Consider the following 15,159-nt stretch of genomic DNA (forward strand, 5'->3'; position numbering starts at 1 on the left):
TGGACATATGCTTTAAAAGTACCGAATCTAAGGACATACAGGTGGAACACACTGTCCTCAAGGGAGCGGCTGAGGAAGAGGGTCAGAAAAGCCCAGGACCAACCAAATCAGCAGAGAAGGCAATGGCACCCCACTTTAGTACTCTTGCCTGGAAAATCCCATGGACAGGGGAGCCTGATAGGCTGCGGTCCATAGGGTCGTGAAGAGTCAGACACGACTGAGCAACTTCCTTTTCACTTTTCACTTTCATGCACTGGAGAAGGAAATGGCAACCCACTCCAGTGTTCTTGCCTGGAGAATCCCAGGGACGGAGGAGCCTGGTGGGCTGCCGTCTATGGGATCACACAGAGTCAGACACCACTGAAGTGACTTAGCAGCAACCAAATCAGGCCCCATTTAATCACAGAGGCTAAAACACCACGCAGACCAGAGGCCAGAACAGAAACCCAGGAAGAAAACATGGCCACACTGAGACTTTCCTAGATTCAACCGAGCACACTGAAGAGAGAATCGCTTTCTTACTACATGAATCAATGTTATTTAATGCCAACCCCCAGCAAAAGTCATTTCACACAGCCTCCACCACCCCCTCCCCGCCAAGACTGCACTTCCCCAGAGCACGTGCCCTGGTCCATTCTCCTCATGCCGGTCTCCTGCCACCTTTCTAAGAGAAAGTGGTACCAGGAGAAAGATACCATGTCCTGACACTCAGTGAAGGAAACTGGCAGACAGAGAAACAGAGAGAATGAAATCACATCCCACCTCACCACAACACAGCATGTGTGACTTGGGCAGGCGGTATGGACTCTCTCTGCCAAGTTTCCTCATCTGTAAAATAGGGCAGTAAGAGCAGCTACTGAGAGTTTTCACATCAAGAGTAAACGCATCAGCACATCACACAATGTTCCTCTCAAATTACCCTCTGCCTAAGCACTGATTATATTTCAAAAGAAGGAAGCTGAAAGACTGCACATACAACATGCTTTGAATCACAGTTTTTAAAACTATGAGACCATGCATTTATTCAATGCATTTCTACCAGGTATAAATTTTGACTAATCCAGACTTATGTAAATTCAATGCCCCCGTATCAAACTTCTTCAGAGGACACGGAGGCAATGAGCCCAGATGTGGACATTGACAAGAACTGTGTGTGTCACATTCTCACACAGAAAGCCTCCTGTTACTCACATTCTCATAGAGAGCTTGAAGGGTCTCCAGGTCAACCACAGAATTGTCCAAGTTCACCACAGCTGTGTGAAAAAGACAAAACAGAAAGTATAAATGGCCATAAACCAGCTGTGAAAAGTGTCTGACCACCTCAAACAACAGTGACCGTCCACAGGGCAGACTTCATGTCCTGCAGGCAGCAGGCAAAGCTCTGCCCTCACTGCAGCTGCTCCCCTCACCGACAAAGACTGAGCTGAGCTGGGAATTTCAATGGGACGGGTGTCAAGTGTCACAGCTTTCACACTCTCCACAAACACAAAATCCCAAGAATAGGCCCCCACGGCCAGAAAGAAACCCACAGTCTGTCTCTTTCATGACTCACCTGAATAAATTTGAAAAATCTGCTTAATACCAGAAAAATAGGCAACTCACTCATGTTACTGCCACATCCTGGTTTTATGCCAATAAATGCACATGTCTGCCAATTTATCTAAAGACATTTGGCAAAGGTTATATCTAATCACTAAATTGATAGACTTCATATGGAAACAGGTGCATTTCCTGTTACAATCCTTTAAATTATAATAATCAAAGGATAATTCTTTGATTATGGTTTTGAAATTGGCAAAAGTGTCTGTTCAGTGAGGCAGTAGGTGTGGACAATGGAGAAAGTTCAGTTCTTTGGATGAGATCTTCAAGAAACATGTATTGTTTATAGAGCACCCTTAACTGGAACTGTGTGGGGAAGGGGAGAGATGAGACTTAGAACTTGTATTATATTACATGATAGTGGACCTAGCTGCAGGGAAAATTCATGGTATCCAAGGAGGATTAAACCTCTTCTCCACCTGATTGTTCTACCTGAAGCTTTCTGCACACTGATGCCTGTCTTCTGTTTCACAGTTTTCATGGATTGCCAGTGATAAGGATGTTAAGAGCTGCTTGGGGCTGGTGCACTGGGATGACCCAGAGGGATGGTATGGGGAGGGAGGTGGGAGGGGGTTTCAGGATTGGGAACACGTGTACACCTGTGGTGGATTCATGTTGATGTATGGCAAAACCAATACAGTATTGTAAAGTAAAATAAAGTAAAATTAGAAAAAAAAAGTTCTTTAATTAAAAAAATCTTACAAGCCATGAGAAGGGTGAATGCATCTTGATCGATTAACTCAATTAGAGGAGTGTTGCAGCTTCAGAAGTGGTGAAAGCACTGGATACTTAAAGTAATAAAGGTGGAGGGGACTGGGAGAAGCAGAGGCCACAGTCTCCTCCGCCAGAGTCGAGCTGCGAGCTTGGTCCTGCAGGCCAGGAGGATGCGACTCCAGCAGGGCTTTCCCTCCCCCATACAGCTGGCTATGAGTAGTTAAGGCTCAGAAACAACAAGGGTTTTTGGATCGCAGCCATTCTGACTGGTGTGAAGTGGTACCTCATTGTGGTTTTGATTTGCATTTCTCTAATAATGAGTGATGTTGAGCATCTTTTCATGTGTTTGTTAGCCATCCGTATGTCTTCTTTGGAGAAATGTCTATTTAGTTCTTTGGCCCATTTTTTGATTGGGTCGTTTATTTTTCTGGAGTTGAGCTGCAGAAGTTGCTTGTATATTTTTGAGATTAGTTGTTTGTCAGTTGCTTCATTTGCTATTATTTTCTCCCATTCTGAAGGCTGTCTTTTCACCTTGCTTATATTTTCCTTTGTTGTGCAGAAGCTTTTAATTTTAATTAGATCCCATTTGTTTATTTTTGCTTTTATTTCCAGCATTCTGGGAGGTGGATCATAGAGGATCCTGCTTTGATTTATGTCTGAGAGTGTTTTGCCTATGTTCTCCTCTAGGAGTTTTATAGTTTCTGATCTTACATTTAGATCTTTAATCCATTTTGATCCAAAAATCTGCAAGCAATAAATGCTGGAGAGGGTGTGGAGAAAAGGGAACCCTCCTACACTGTTGGTGGGAATGCAAACTAGTACAGCCACTATGGAGAACAGTGTGGAGATTCCTTAAAAAATTGCAAATAGAACTACCTTATGACCCAGCAATCCCACTTCTGGGCATACACACCGAGGAAACCAGAATTGAAAGAGACACATGTACCCCAATGTTCATCGCAGCACTGTTTATAATAGCCAGGACATGGAAACAACCTAGATGTCCATCAGCAGATGAATGGATAAGAAAGCTGTGGTACATATACACAATGGAGTATTACTCAGCCGTTAAAAAGAATTCATTTGAATCAGTTCTGATGAGATGGATGAAACTGGAGCCGATTATACAGAGTGAAGTAAGCCAGAAAGAAAAACACCAATACAGTATACTAACACATATATATGGAATTTAGGAAGATGGCAATGACGACCCTGTATGCAAGACAGGGAAAGAGACACAGATGTGTATAACGGACTTTTGGACTCAGAGGGAGAGGGAGAGGGTGGGATGATTTGGGAGAATGACATTCTAACATGTATACTATCATGTGAATTGAATCGCCAGTCTATGTCTGACGCAGGATGCAGCATGCTTGGGGCTGGTGCATGGGGATGACCCAGAAAGATGTTATGGGGAGGGAGGTGGGAGGGGGGTTCATGTTTGGGAAAGCATGTAAGAATTAAAGATTTTAAAATTTAAAAAATAAAAAACTAAAAAAAAAAAAAAAAAAGAAACAACAAGGGATGGATTAGAACAGAGGCAGTGCCATCTTATATTTGAAAAGCTTGTATCTTTTTTAGAAGCAACTTTTTATGCATTAAAGTCACATTAAAGGGACTTCCCTGTTGGTCCAGTGGTAAAGAATCCACCTGCCAATGCAGGGGACATGGGTTTGATCCTTGATCCAGGAACTAAAGTCTCATATGCCACACACTGCAACTAAGCTGCAGCTACTGAGTGGTGCCATGCACCACCACTAGAGTCTGTGAGCTGCAATAAGAGATCCTGCACGACGCACTAAAGGTTCCATGCATTGCACCTGACACCTGAGGCAGTCAAATTAATTAGTTAAAAGAAATCACATAAGAGAAATCCTAATGTCCTCCATGATTATTGGTTATTTTATTCCTCTGGACAATGAGCCATCAAACTAACCCTCACATACAAATATATATATATATCAACAGAGAAAACAGAAAACCTTCATAACTGAACAAATGACCAAGCATGACTTAACACACACATAACCAGCACACCACATTTTATACATGTTAACAACATGTTGAGTAAATCACACAATTATTCCAGGTGGATCATGATAAATATGTGTGTTCTTTAGATTTCTGTACATTTAAATATTTTGGAAAAAGTTTTTGTGAGACCCAGGTTTTTAGTCAAAACCATCTGTAATACAATGAAAGGAACATGCCAAGTTTAAGTGTGTAAACTTCGATTTTCTCCATCACAGGTTATAAGTTCACAGCTGTTTTTTTTTAATCCATTAATAGTTTACGGTATGAGATGAGGAAATAAGTTTGTGTTATGACATTGTTTGACATTTTTGTTGCAACTTAATAGTCAATAGTCATAAATAGTTCATGTACCTTGAGAAGACAGGATATAACTATATAGTATATAAGATATAATCTTTTCTGTTTATATATTCTAAATCCTTATTTGTATTTTTCCTCTTGATCTGTTTTGACAAAAGTGGTTTAAAGTTACTCTTATTAATGTGCTGGTATCTCCTTGTAAGTACTACGTAGTTTCTTTCTTATGTAGTTGCATCTGTATTTAGAGGGACATAAATTCAAATCTATTATAATTTCATTGTGAATTATAGCTGTTAGTATTAAGAATATGTTTTCATTGTTTTGTTGTTGTTCACATAATGTTCCTGGCCCGAATTTTAAGTTGTCACATATCAAGATCATAACTCTTGCTTTTTTGATTCACATGTGTTGGGCCTAATTTCACTTCTCTTCATACTTCAGCCTTCCTGAAATATTTTGTTATAGCTAGGTTTTATTTAGAAGCAGAAGATATTAAGAAGAGGTGGCAAGAATACACAGAAGAACTATACAAAAAAGATCTTCACGACCCAGATAATCATGATGGTGTGATCACTCACCTACAGCCAGACATCCTGGAATGTGAAGTCAAGTGGGCCTTAAGAAGCATCGCTATAAACAAAGCTAGTGCCAGGTGATGGGTTCCATTTGAACTATTTCAAATCCTAAAAGATGATGCTGTGAAAGTGCTGCACTCAATATGCCAGAAAATTTGGAAAACTCAGCAGTGGCCACAGGACTGGAAAAGGTCAGTTTTATTCTGATACCAAAGAAAGGCAATGCCAAAGAATGCTCAAACTACTGCACAGTTACACTCATCTCACACGCTAGCAAAGGAATGCTCAAAATTCTCTAAGCCAGGCTGCAACAGTACATGAACCATTAACTTCCAGATGTTCAAGATGGTTTTAGAAAAGACAGAGGAACAGGAGATCAAATTGCCAACATCCGCTGGATCACTGAAAAAGCAAGAGAGTTCCAAAAAAGCATCTACTTCTGCTTTATTGCCTATGCCAAAGCCTTTGAATGTGTGGATAACAACAAACTGGAAAATTCTTCAAGAGATGGGAATACCTGACCACCTGACCTGCCTCTTGAGAAACCTGTATGCAGGTCAGGAAGCAACAGTTAGAACTGGACATGGAACAACAAACTGGTTCCAAATAGGGAAAGGAGTATGTCAAGGCTGTATATTGTCACCCTGCTTATTTAACTTATACGCAGAGTACATCACAAGAAACGCTGAGCTAGATGAAGCACAAGCTGGAATCAAGATTGCTGGGAGAAATATCAATAACCTCAGGTATGCAGATGACACCACCCTTATGGCAGAAAGTGAAGAACTAAAGAGCCTCTTGATGAAAGTGAAAGAGGAGAGTGAAAAAGTTGGCTTAAAACTCAACATTAAAAAAACTAAGATCATGGCATCTGGTCCCATCACTTCATGGCAAATAGATGGATAAACAGTGGAAACTGCCACAGACTTTATTTTCTTGGGCTCCAAAATCACTGCAGATGGTGACTGCAGCCAGGAAATTAAAAGACGCTTGCTCTTTGGAAGAAAAGCTACGACCAACCTAGACAGCATATTAAAAAGCAGAGACATCACTTTGCCAACAAAGGTCCATCTAGTCAAAGCTATGGTTTTTCCAGTAGTCATGTATGGATGTGAGAGTTGGACTATACAGAAAGCTGAGTGCTGAAGAATTGATGCTTTTGAACTGTGGTGTTGGAGAAGGCTCTTAGGAGTCCCTTGGATTGCAAGGAGATCCAACCAGTCCATCCTAAAGGAAATCAGTCCTGAATATTCATTGGAAGTACTGATGATGAAGCTGAAACTCCAATACTTTGGCCACCTGATGCAAAGAATCGACTCATTTGAAAAGACTCTGATGCTGGGAAAGATTGAAGGCAGGAGGAGAAGGGGATGACAGAGGATGAAATAGTTGGACGGTATCACTGACTCAATGGACATGAGTTTGAGTAAGCTCTAGGAGTTGGTGATGGACAGGGAGGCCTGGTGTGCTTCAGTTCATGGTGTCACAAAGAGTTGGACACGACTGAGCAACTGAACTGAACTGAAGTTTTATTTATTTTTGATGCATTTTTAATTTTCAGTGACTAAATTTCCCCTACCTTAACCTGTGTGCCAATATATTGGGTTGGCCAAAAAGTCCATTTGATTTTTTTCTATAAGATGGCTCCAGTAGCACTTAGTTGTCCTTAACTTCATTTGAAATCATTTTCTTAGATTGTATTCTATATTGTCATATCAGTGTGCATTTAAAAAAAACATCAAAATTGGTGAGTTTTTGTGCAGCCATTTTCATATTAAAGATGGAAGAAGAAAAGCATCATTTTTGACATACTTCGTTACTTAAAGGTTAAGAATGCAACTGTAACACAGTTTCATAAGAAAACTATTATTCAGTGGCAGGCAGAGGGGTAAAAGAACTGCTCCACCAGTAGCTACCAGAACACTCAGGGACAGAGTCACCACGAAACATCCTACACAGTTCTGGCAGTTTAGAAAGGGCATTTCCTCATTTTTAAGTGTTCTCATACTTTACCCTCAAAGCTAGAAACTAGTTCACCTTTCAGGAAAATAGTATGTCAAAGCAAGAAACAGAATCATCTGTCCATGTACTTAGATTCTGCTCACACCCATCACCAAGGTTCACCCTACCACCAAAGCCTAACCCCTCCCCACTGCCGTCCTCCCTGCCTCCAGTACCCACCGGCAATGTGTGTGGGGGTGTGATGACACACAGCACAGAGATGGTGATGAGAAAGCACATGGTTACAGGACATCCCAGCCTTTCAAGAGCCAAACAAACTGCACCAGGGCTTCCCTGGTGGCTCAGAGGTTAAAGCGTCTGCCTGCAATGCAGGAGACCTGGGTTCGATCCCCGGGTTGGGACGATCCCCTAGAGAAGGAAATGGCAACCCACTCCAGTATCCTTGCCTGGAGAATCCCATGGACAGAGGAGCCTGGTGGGCTACAGTCCATGGGGTCACAAAAAGTTGGACACGACTGAGCGACTTCAATTCACTTCTGCACTGTAGGTGGATTATCTACCATCTGAGCCAAAACCCACACAGCCAACTTTGAAGAGTGGCTGATACACATAACTCTCATATCTGTCTCTATTCAGGAAACAGAAATGGACACAACCCAGTACTAACTCAGTGTTTCAGTAACAGTGATGGAAAACCCAAGCTAAGGACAATCAAATTTGCCTCATTTACATTCCCCCTGAACTTGAACTCCCATCTCTCCCCTCTCATTTCTCACTTGAGAGTTCCATCACAAGGCTGTCTCCCAGGCAACGTTTGTAGTGGAACCGCTCAGAGTAAGGAAGGAGGAATAAAACCTTTACACTCCCTCCTCCACGGGCGGCCAGCTGGAGTTTCAAATACTCCCACATTTGGAAAATAGAGCTCATTCCCTAAGAAATGAAGGAAGGGTATTCTGTGTGTGTGCACCAGTGAGCGTGCATGTGTGAATATGCGTCTGAATATCTATGTGTGCTTGTGTGTGCTTGCATGTGAGTGCACTTGCACAGATTTATAGGAAATAACTCATTTACAGCCATTTTTACTAATGAGGAAATTGAGGAACAGAGATGAGGAAGACATCTGCCCAGATTTACCCCCCTAACCAGTGGCAGAGCTGAGCTCCAAATCTGCCTTAGACTGGATGGTTTAAACAACAGGAATTCAGTTTTAAGAGTTCCAGAGACTGGAACTGGGGTGGATTCTCTTGCTGGCTGGCAGAGTCCTGGTTTTCCCTCCTCTTATTAGGATGCTAATCCCATGATGGGGGCTCCAGCCTCTTGACCTCACCTCAACCTGATTAATCCCAAAGGCCCCACTTCTGGATACCATCACATTGAATGTTAGGACTTCAATGTAGGAATGGAGAGGAGGGGAGTGAACATTCCATCCATAATAGAAAACAGGGGGCCTGCCTGGTCCCAGAACCCATGTCCCCAGTGGTGCTAGACTACACCAGAAAGCGGAGGGAAACCCAGGGGAGCAGAGATGCTAAGAAGTGTGTTTAGATGGTTAGCCAAAAGGAAAGCAGGCATCCCCAAGGACCACACCAGGGAGATACTCTGTTTCCCTACATACTCTCTGAGCAACTGGTTCCTAAAAGGGGGGCACAGGAAATTCCATCTGGAGGTACCACCAGACTCATAAATAATCACAATATGCTTCACTTCATTGATAGCCGTAGCCTATATTGCTTTTTTTTCTTTCTTTTTTTTTTAGTTTTTTATTTTTTTTAATTTTAAAATCTTTAATTCTTACATGCGTTCCCAAACATGAACCCCCCTCCCACCTCCCTCCCCATAACATCTCTCTGGGTCATCCCCTGCACCAGCCCCAAGCACGCTGTATCCTGTGTCAGACATAGACTGGCAATTCAATTCTTACATGATAGTATACATGTTAGAATGCCATTCTCCCAAATCATCCCACCCTCTACCTCTCCCTCTGAGTCCAAAAGTCCGTTATACACATCTGTGTCTTTTTTCCTGTCTTGTATACAGGGTCGTCATTGCCATCTTTCTAAATTCCATATATATGTGTTAGTATACTGTATTGGGGTTTTTCTTTCTGGCTTACTTCACTCTGTATAATCGGCTCCAGTTTCATCCATCTCATCAGAACTGATTCAAATGAATTCTTTTTAATGGCTGAGTAATACTCCATTGTGTATATGTACCACAGCTTTCTTATCCATTCGTCTGCTGATGGACATCTAGGTTGTTTCCATGTCCTGGCTATTATAAACAGTGCTGCGATGAACATTGGGGTACATGTGTCTCTTTCAATTCTGGTTTCCTCAGTGTGTATGCCCAGCAGTGGGATTGCTGGGTCATAAGGTAGTTCTATTTGCAATTTTATATAAAATTTTTTTTTCTTTATCCTTGCTTGGTTCCATCAAGAACGAGCAACTCCATTAATTACTTATTTTAAAAAAATGTTCCTCTCTTAACTCACAGATGTGAAAAAGAAACCCACAATTTCTTTTCTCTAAGAAATAGAATCAATAAGCAAACAGGGCAATATATAAAATGACCCTTAAAGCAAGAGACCAAATTTACTAAATTGATATTCTCATAGTTTTAAAATTCCATATTGGTGGCCAAAAGTATTATGTTCTCCTGCCAGTTCTGTTTTTGCATTTTATTAGGTAACAGATGTCCTCACTCTGAGACAAGCTAACAACTAGAGACAACACTGAACAAGGAGTCTGATGGACGGGTGTCATTATTAAGGGGAAGCCTCAGATACGCTTGATCTATAAGCTGCAATCCTCTTCCCTGCAAAAGAGAAATTAACTGGACCATTTTACACAACCATCAGTAACAATGGGGTGGGAGTTTAAAATTCAATACTGAATTCCATATCTTTGGATACTGATAAAAAGATTTGATTATGAAAGATTTTAGAATGTATCTCCTGTTTGTCAGAAGCAATTACCATTTTTTTTTAGGTTTTCTATTCTGTTTCTTTTAATTTAAATTTATTTATTTTAATTGGAGGCTAATTACTTTACAATATTGTGTTGGTTTTGCATTCATCAACATGAATCCGCCACACGTGTACACGTGTTCCCCATCCTGAACCCCCCTCCACCTCCCTCCCCATACCATCCCTCTGGGTCATCCCAGTGCACCAGCCCCAAACATCCTGTATCCTGCATCGAAACTGGACTGGCGATTTGTTTCTTATATGATATTATACATGTTTCAATGCCATTCTCCCAAATCATCCCACCCTCTCCCTCTCCCACAGAGTCCAAAAGATTGTTCTATACATCTGTGTCTCTTTTGCTGTCTCGCATACAGGGTTATCGTTACCATCTTTCTAAATTCCATATATATGCGTTAGTATACTGTATTGGTGTTTTTCTTTCTGGCTTACTTCACTCTGTATAATCGGCTCCAGTTTCATCCACCTCATTAGAACGGATTCAAATGTATTCTTTTTAATGGCTGAGTAATACTCCATTGTGTATATGTACCACAGCTTTCTTATCCATTCATCTGCTATGGGCACCTAGGTTGCTTCCATGTCCTGGCTATTATAAACAGTGCTGCGATGAACACTGGGGGACACGTGTCTGTTTCAATTCTGGTTTCCTCAGTGTGTATGCCCAGTGGTGGGATTGCTAGGTCATAAGGCAGTTCTATTTCCAGTTTTTTTAAGGAATCTCCACACTGTCCTCCATAGTGGCTGTACTAGTTTGCATTCCCACCAACCTTTTTAAGCACCTGCAACCTCAGGCAATTCCTTCCTATACAATGGTCAGGATGAGGCTCCTTAGCCCTGAGCCCCTTTAAACGGGTCAACTGAGCGAATATCAAAACATCCACAACATAGGATCCAATGAAGAGTCAGAAATAGACAGATGTCACAGGAATTTCTGATTTAAATCTAAAAGCATGTTATTGTCCTTATAAGGTATCCTTAATTACATTTTTAAAAAAATAAAAAAGTGTTTGAAAAGCAATCATTAAGCTTAGAGACCAAATAATAAAAATAACCATGTTTCATTTACCTTATCAACTGTATTGCTGATGGAATACCATGCAGTTTTACATAAATCACATTTAAATGTGATAGAAATTTCAACGACATACGTTAGTATTCATTGCCCTTGTGCGAACAATACCAACTGGCTTTATACGGGAAAGGCAGGACAAGGAGGGAAGGAACCAGGGGTCAGTGTCCTGGAGGGACAGTGACACACACTTCCCTGTGAGGGATCTTTACACACTTTCTTAGGTGTGTCTCATCACTGTATCTGTAATCACTGCTGACATGCGTGCACCAAGGGAGTGGAAGAGGGTAGGTGAGCAGTTAACACTTCAGCGCCTGGGCCCCCATGTGACTGGTGGCACTCCTGTAAGAAAAGCCATGCTCCAGAGGCAGCTCCTTCAAGGTCTTCAGACATACCTGCCACACTAACATCTGAAACGGGCATCTGCTGGTGACATGAAAGGCACACAGGCCTGTGGATGAGATGAAACTTCTTAGAGATGCACAAGAGCATGAGAGCCCCATGCAGGAGTCCACAGCTGGGGTCCTTAAGGAGGCTCTGTCCCTAACAGCCTGGGTGCGTGTGGGCCTGGCTGTGCTGGGTTTCCAGTGTCTTGTGCAGACTGAGGGCAACAGATCCCTTGCTCTGTGGTGTGACTGCGTTGGCACAGAGCAAATCTTTCAGAAAAGATACTGGTGAGAGGATCTCTAAGTACAGACAGCCAGGAAACCTCAGGGTTACAGAGCAGGCTTTTCAAACTCTTGTGTTCCTGCTGGGCAATAAACGTTGGTTTAATAAATATCTAAACAAGAGAGAATTAGATCAGAAATTGCTTTGTCTGACCCTACTACCTGTGTGCCTGGAAAATGTCCACTTCCAAGCAGCATTATTAACGGCACCCCTTCCACTCTCAGAAGTATCGCACCCTGGATGATACACCACGTGGATACTCTACCCAGCAGTGAGACTAGGGGCTGGGAGGATAAAGCTGAGCCTTATGAAATTCAGAATTCTTTTACAGCTACTGTTATCTACCAAAATGGACCTGAGACTTGTGAATACCGCACTGACGCCTTATGGATCAAAAGCTGCACAGAAAATTCAGTTTATTTTCGCTAAATTGCAAGTCTATAGCTACTCTCATAATACCAATTTTTGAGAACAATACTGGATTATTTAAAGGAATCCTCCCATTGAGAACAATTAAAAATGCTCAACAAAATATATTTGAAAACTATCTTAAAGGGTTCAAAGAGCTGACAAGATAGGAACTAGCATTTTAATCAAAACGCAGGAGATAACCTTCAGAGATGAGCCCGCTCAGAGCCTGCCTCTGCCCTGAGAGTATCTGTGTTTGTGCTCAGTTGCTTCAGTCGTGTCTGACTCTTTGCGACCCCATGGACTGTAGCCCACCAGACCCCTCTGTCCATGGAATTCTCCAGGCAAGAATACTGGAGTGGGTTGCCATGCCCTCCTCCAGGGGATCTTCCTGACCCAGGGACTGAATTTGGGTCTCTTACTTCTTCTGCACTGCCCGGCAGGTTCTTTACCACTAGGGCCACCTGGGAAGCTTACAAAGGTACCTGCCTGACCCAACAAACTGAACTTTGTACTGATGGTTTCTGGGGCTCAGGGCCCATCCAAAGTACAGATTCTAGACCCTCTGACAATAAATTGGGACTCAAACGACTACACACTCAGGACTATGCACATAATGTGACTTTCAACTTTGATTATACATTATTTTGGTTTGGTTTCCCTGGTGGCTCAGAGGGTAAAGCGTCTGCCTGCAATGCAGGAGACCTGGGTTTGATCCCTGAGTCGGGAAGATCCCCTGGAGAAGGAAATGGCAACCGATTCCAGTATTCTTGCCTGGAGAATCCCATGGACAGAGGAGCCCAGTGGGCTATAGCCCACAGGGTCACAAAGAGTCGGACATAACTGAGCGGCTTCACTTTCACTATTTTGGTTTAATGACTATTTCTCTGCACATACAAGGTAAATGGGTCTATATCTGGTGGTTTCCTACCTGATATTTATCAAATATGGGATGAGGTCATATGGCTAACTCCTGAAAAGAGATGCCTACTATCTAACATTCCCATATGCTGGGAACAAAAACAGTCATCCCCAGAAGTTAATCAACAACATAATTTTAATGATTGGAAACAACTGGTATTTTTGCCTCAAGAAATATGCAATGTAACCATTCCTGTGTTCTCCAATCCCAGTTCAGGTCCTCCCTTTGCCTGGCCAGACTTATTGGGACTGGATATCTGAGACATGCTGGTTTGCCCCAATCAGGACTTACTGGATATGTGGCTCTTACCTATGGGGATGGCTTCCCCTTGCTGGATAGGAAGATGCACCCAAGGTTTACCTTTTACTCAGGGCTTCATATCTTCACAGCTTCCAGAGAAGCCTGCTAATCTGCCACATGTAAAACTCGCTAGGCAAGGTCTGTACTTCACTGGTATGATTATATGGCTGCAATATTCATTCCCTCTCTAGGAACTACAGATATTATGCTACAAGTTGATGCTCTGAATAACTGTACTCAACAGGATTTAAGAGATTTTCAAAAAGCTATTTCACCCCTTAATGCTGAACAAATACAAATGAGAAAGGTGATTTTACAAAACAGATTGGCTTTAGATATTCTAACAGCCTCACAGGGAGGAACTTGTGCTATTATTCATACCCAGTGTTGTACATATATACCAGTTCAGTTCAGTCGCTCAGTCATGTCCGACTCTGCGACTCCATGAACTGCAGCATGCCAGGCCTCCCTGTCCATCACCAACTCCCGGAGTTCACCCAAACTCATGTTCATTGAGTCGATGATGCCATCCAACCATCTCATCCTCAGTTGTCCCCTTCTCCTCCTGTCCTCAATCTTTCCCAGCATCAGGGTCTTTTCAAATGAGTCAGCTCTTTGCATCAGGTGGCCAAAGTATTGGAGTTTCACCTTCAACATCAGTCCTTCCAATGAACACTCAGGACTTATTTCCTTTGGGATGGCTTGGTTGGATCTCCTTGCAGTCCAAGGGACTCTCAAGAGTCTTCTCCAACGCCACCGTTCAAAAGCATCAGTTCTTCAGTGCTCAGCTTTCTTTATAGCCCAACTCTCACATCCATACATGACCACTGGAAAAACCATAGCCTTGATCAGATGGACCTTTGTTGACAAAATAATGCCTCTGCTTTTTAATATGTTGTCTAGGTTGGTCATAACTTTTCTTCCAAGGAGCAAGCATCTTTTAGTTTCACAGCTGCAGTTACCATGCAGGGATTTTGCTACTGCTAAGTCACTTCAGTCATGTCCAACTCTGCGACCCCATAGATGGCAGCCCACCAGGCTCCCCCGTCCCTGGGATTCTCCAGGCAAGAACACTGGATTGGGTTGCCATTTCCTTCTCCAATGCATGAAAGTGAAAAGTGAAAATGAAGTTGCTCAGTCGTGTCCGACTCTTAGTGACCCCATGGACTGCAGCCCACCAGGCTCCTCTGTCCATGGGATTTTCCAGGCAAGAATACTGGAGTGGGGTGCCATTGCCTTCTCTGGCAGTGATTTTGGAGCCCCCCCCAAATAAAGTCTCTCATTGCTTCCATTGTTTTCCCATCTATTTGCCATGAAGTAATGGGACCAGATGCCATGATCTGTTTTCTGAATGTTGAGGTTTTTTTTGGGGGGGGGGTATTAAATATTTTATTGATTACACATGATAATGGATGATACACAAGCTTCATTCCCATCTATAACTTTATCTGGTACCATAATTCAATTTAGATATATTGCATAGGATGTGCCAACAATCATTAATAAGCAAAAAATAAAAATAAAAAAACCTCCATGACTTTGCATGGGTGACCCTTTTAGTGGTGAACTCCAGGTCACAACACAGTAACTGTCAGATCAGCTACACCAAGGTTCTGAA

At 42.3% G+C, this 15,159-nt stretch overlaps 1 protein-coding gene across 1 annotated transcript in view; it reads right to left on the reverse strand.

Annotated features, from left to right (window-relative positions):
* Positions 1 to 15,159, reverse strand: part of FMN2 (formin 2) — a 354,330-nt gene that overhangs the window by 123,486 nt on the left and 215,685 nt on the right. Inside the window, exon 8 of the mRNA XM_070289497.1 lies at positions 1,192 to 1,253. Coding sequence (XP_070145598.1) covers positions 1,192 to 1,253 — 62 coding nt within the window. The remainder of the gene's footprint in view (positions 1 to 1,191; positions 1,254 to 15,159) is intronic.

Source organism: Ovis canadensis, chromosome 25, assembly GCF_042477335.2.
Source record: "Ovis canadensis isolate MfBH-ARS-UI-01 breed Bighorn chromosome 25, ARS-UI_OviCan_v2, whole genome shotgun sequence".
Classification (NCBI taxonomy): Eukaryota; Metazoa; Chordata; class Mammalia; order Artiodactyla; family Bovidae; genus Ovis; species Ovis canadensis.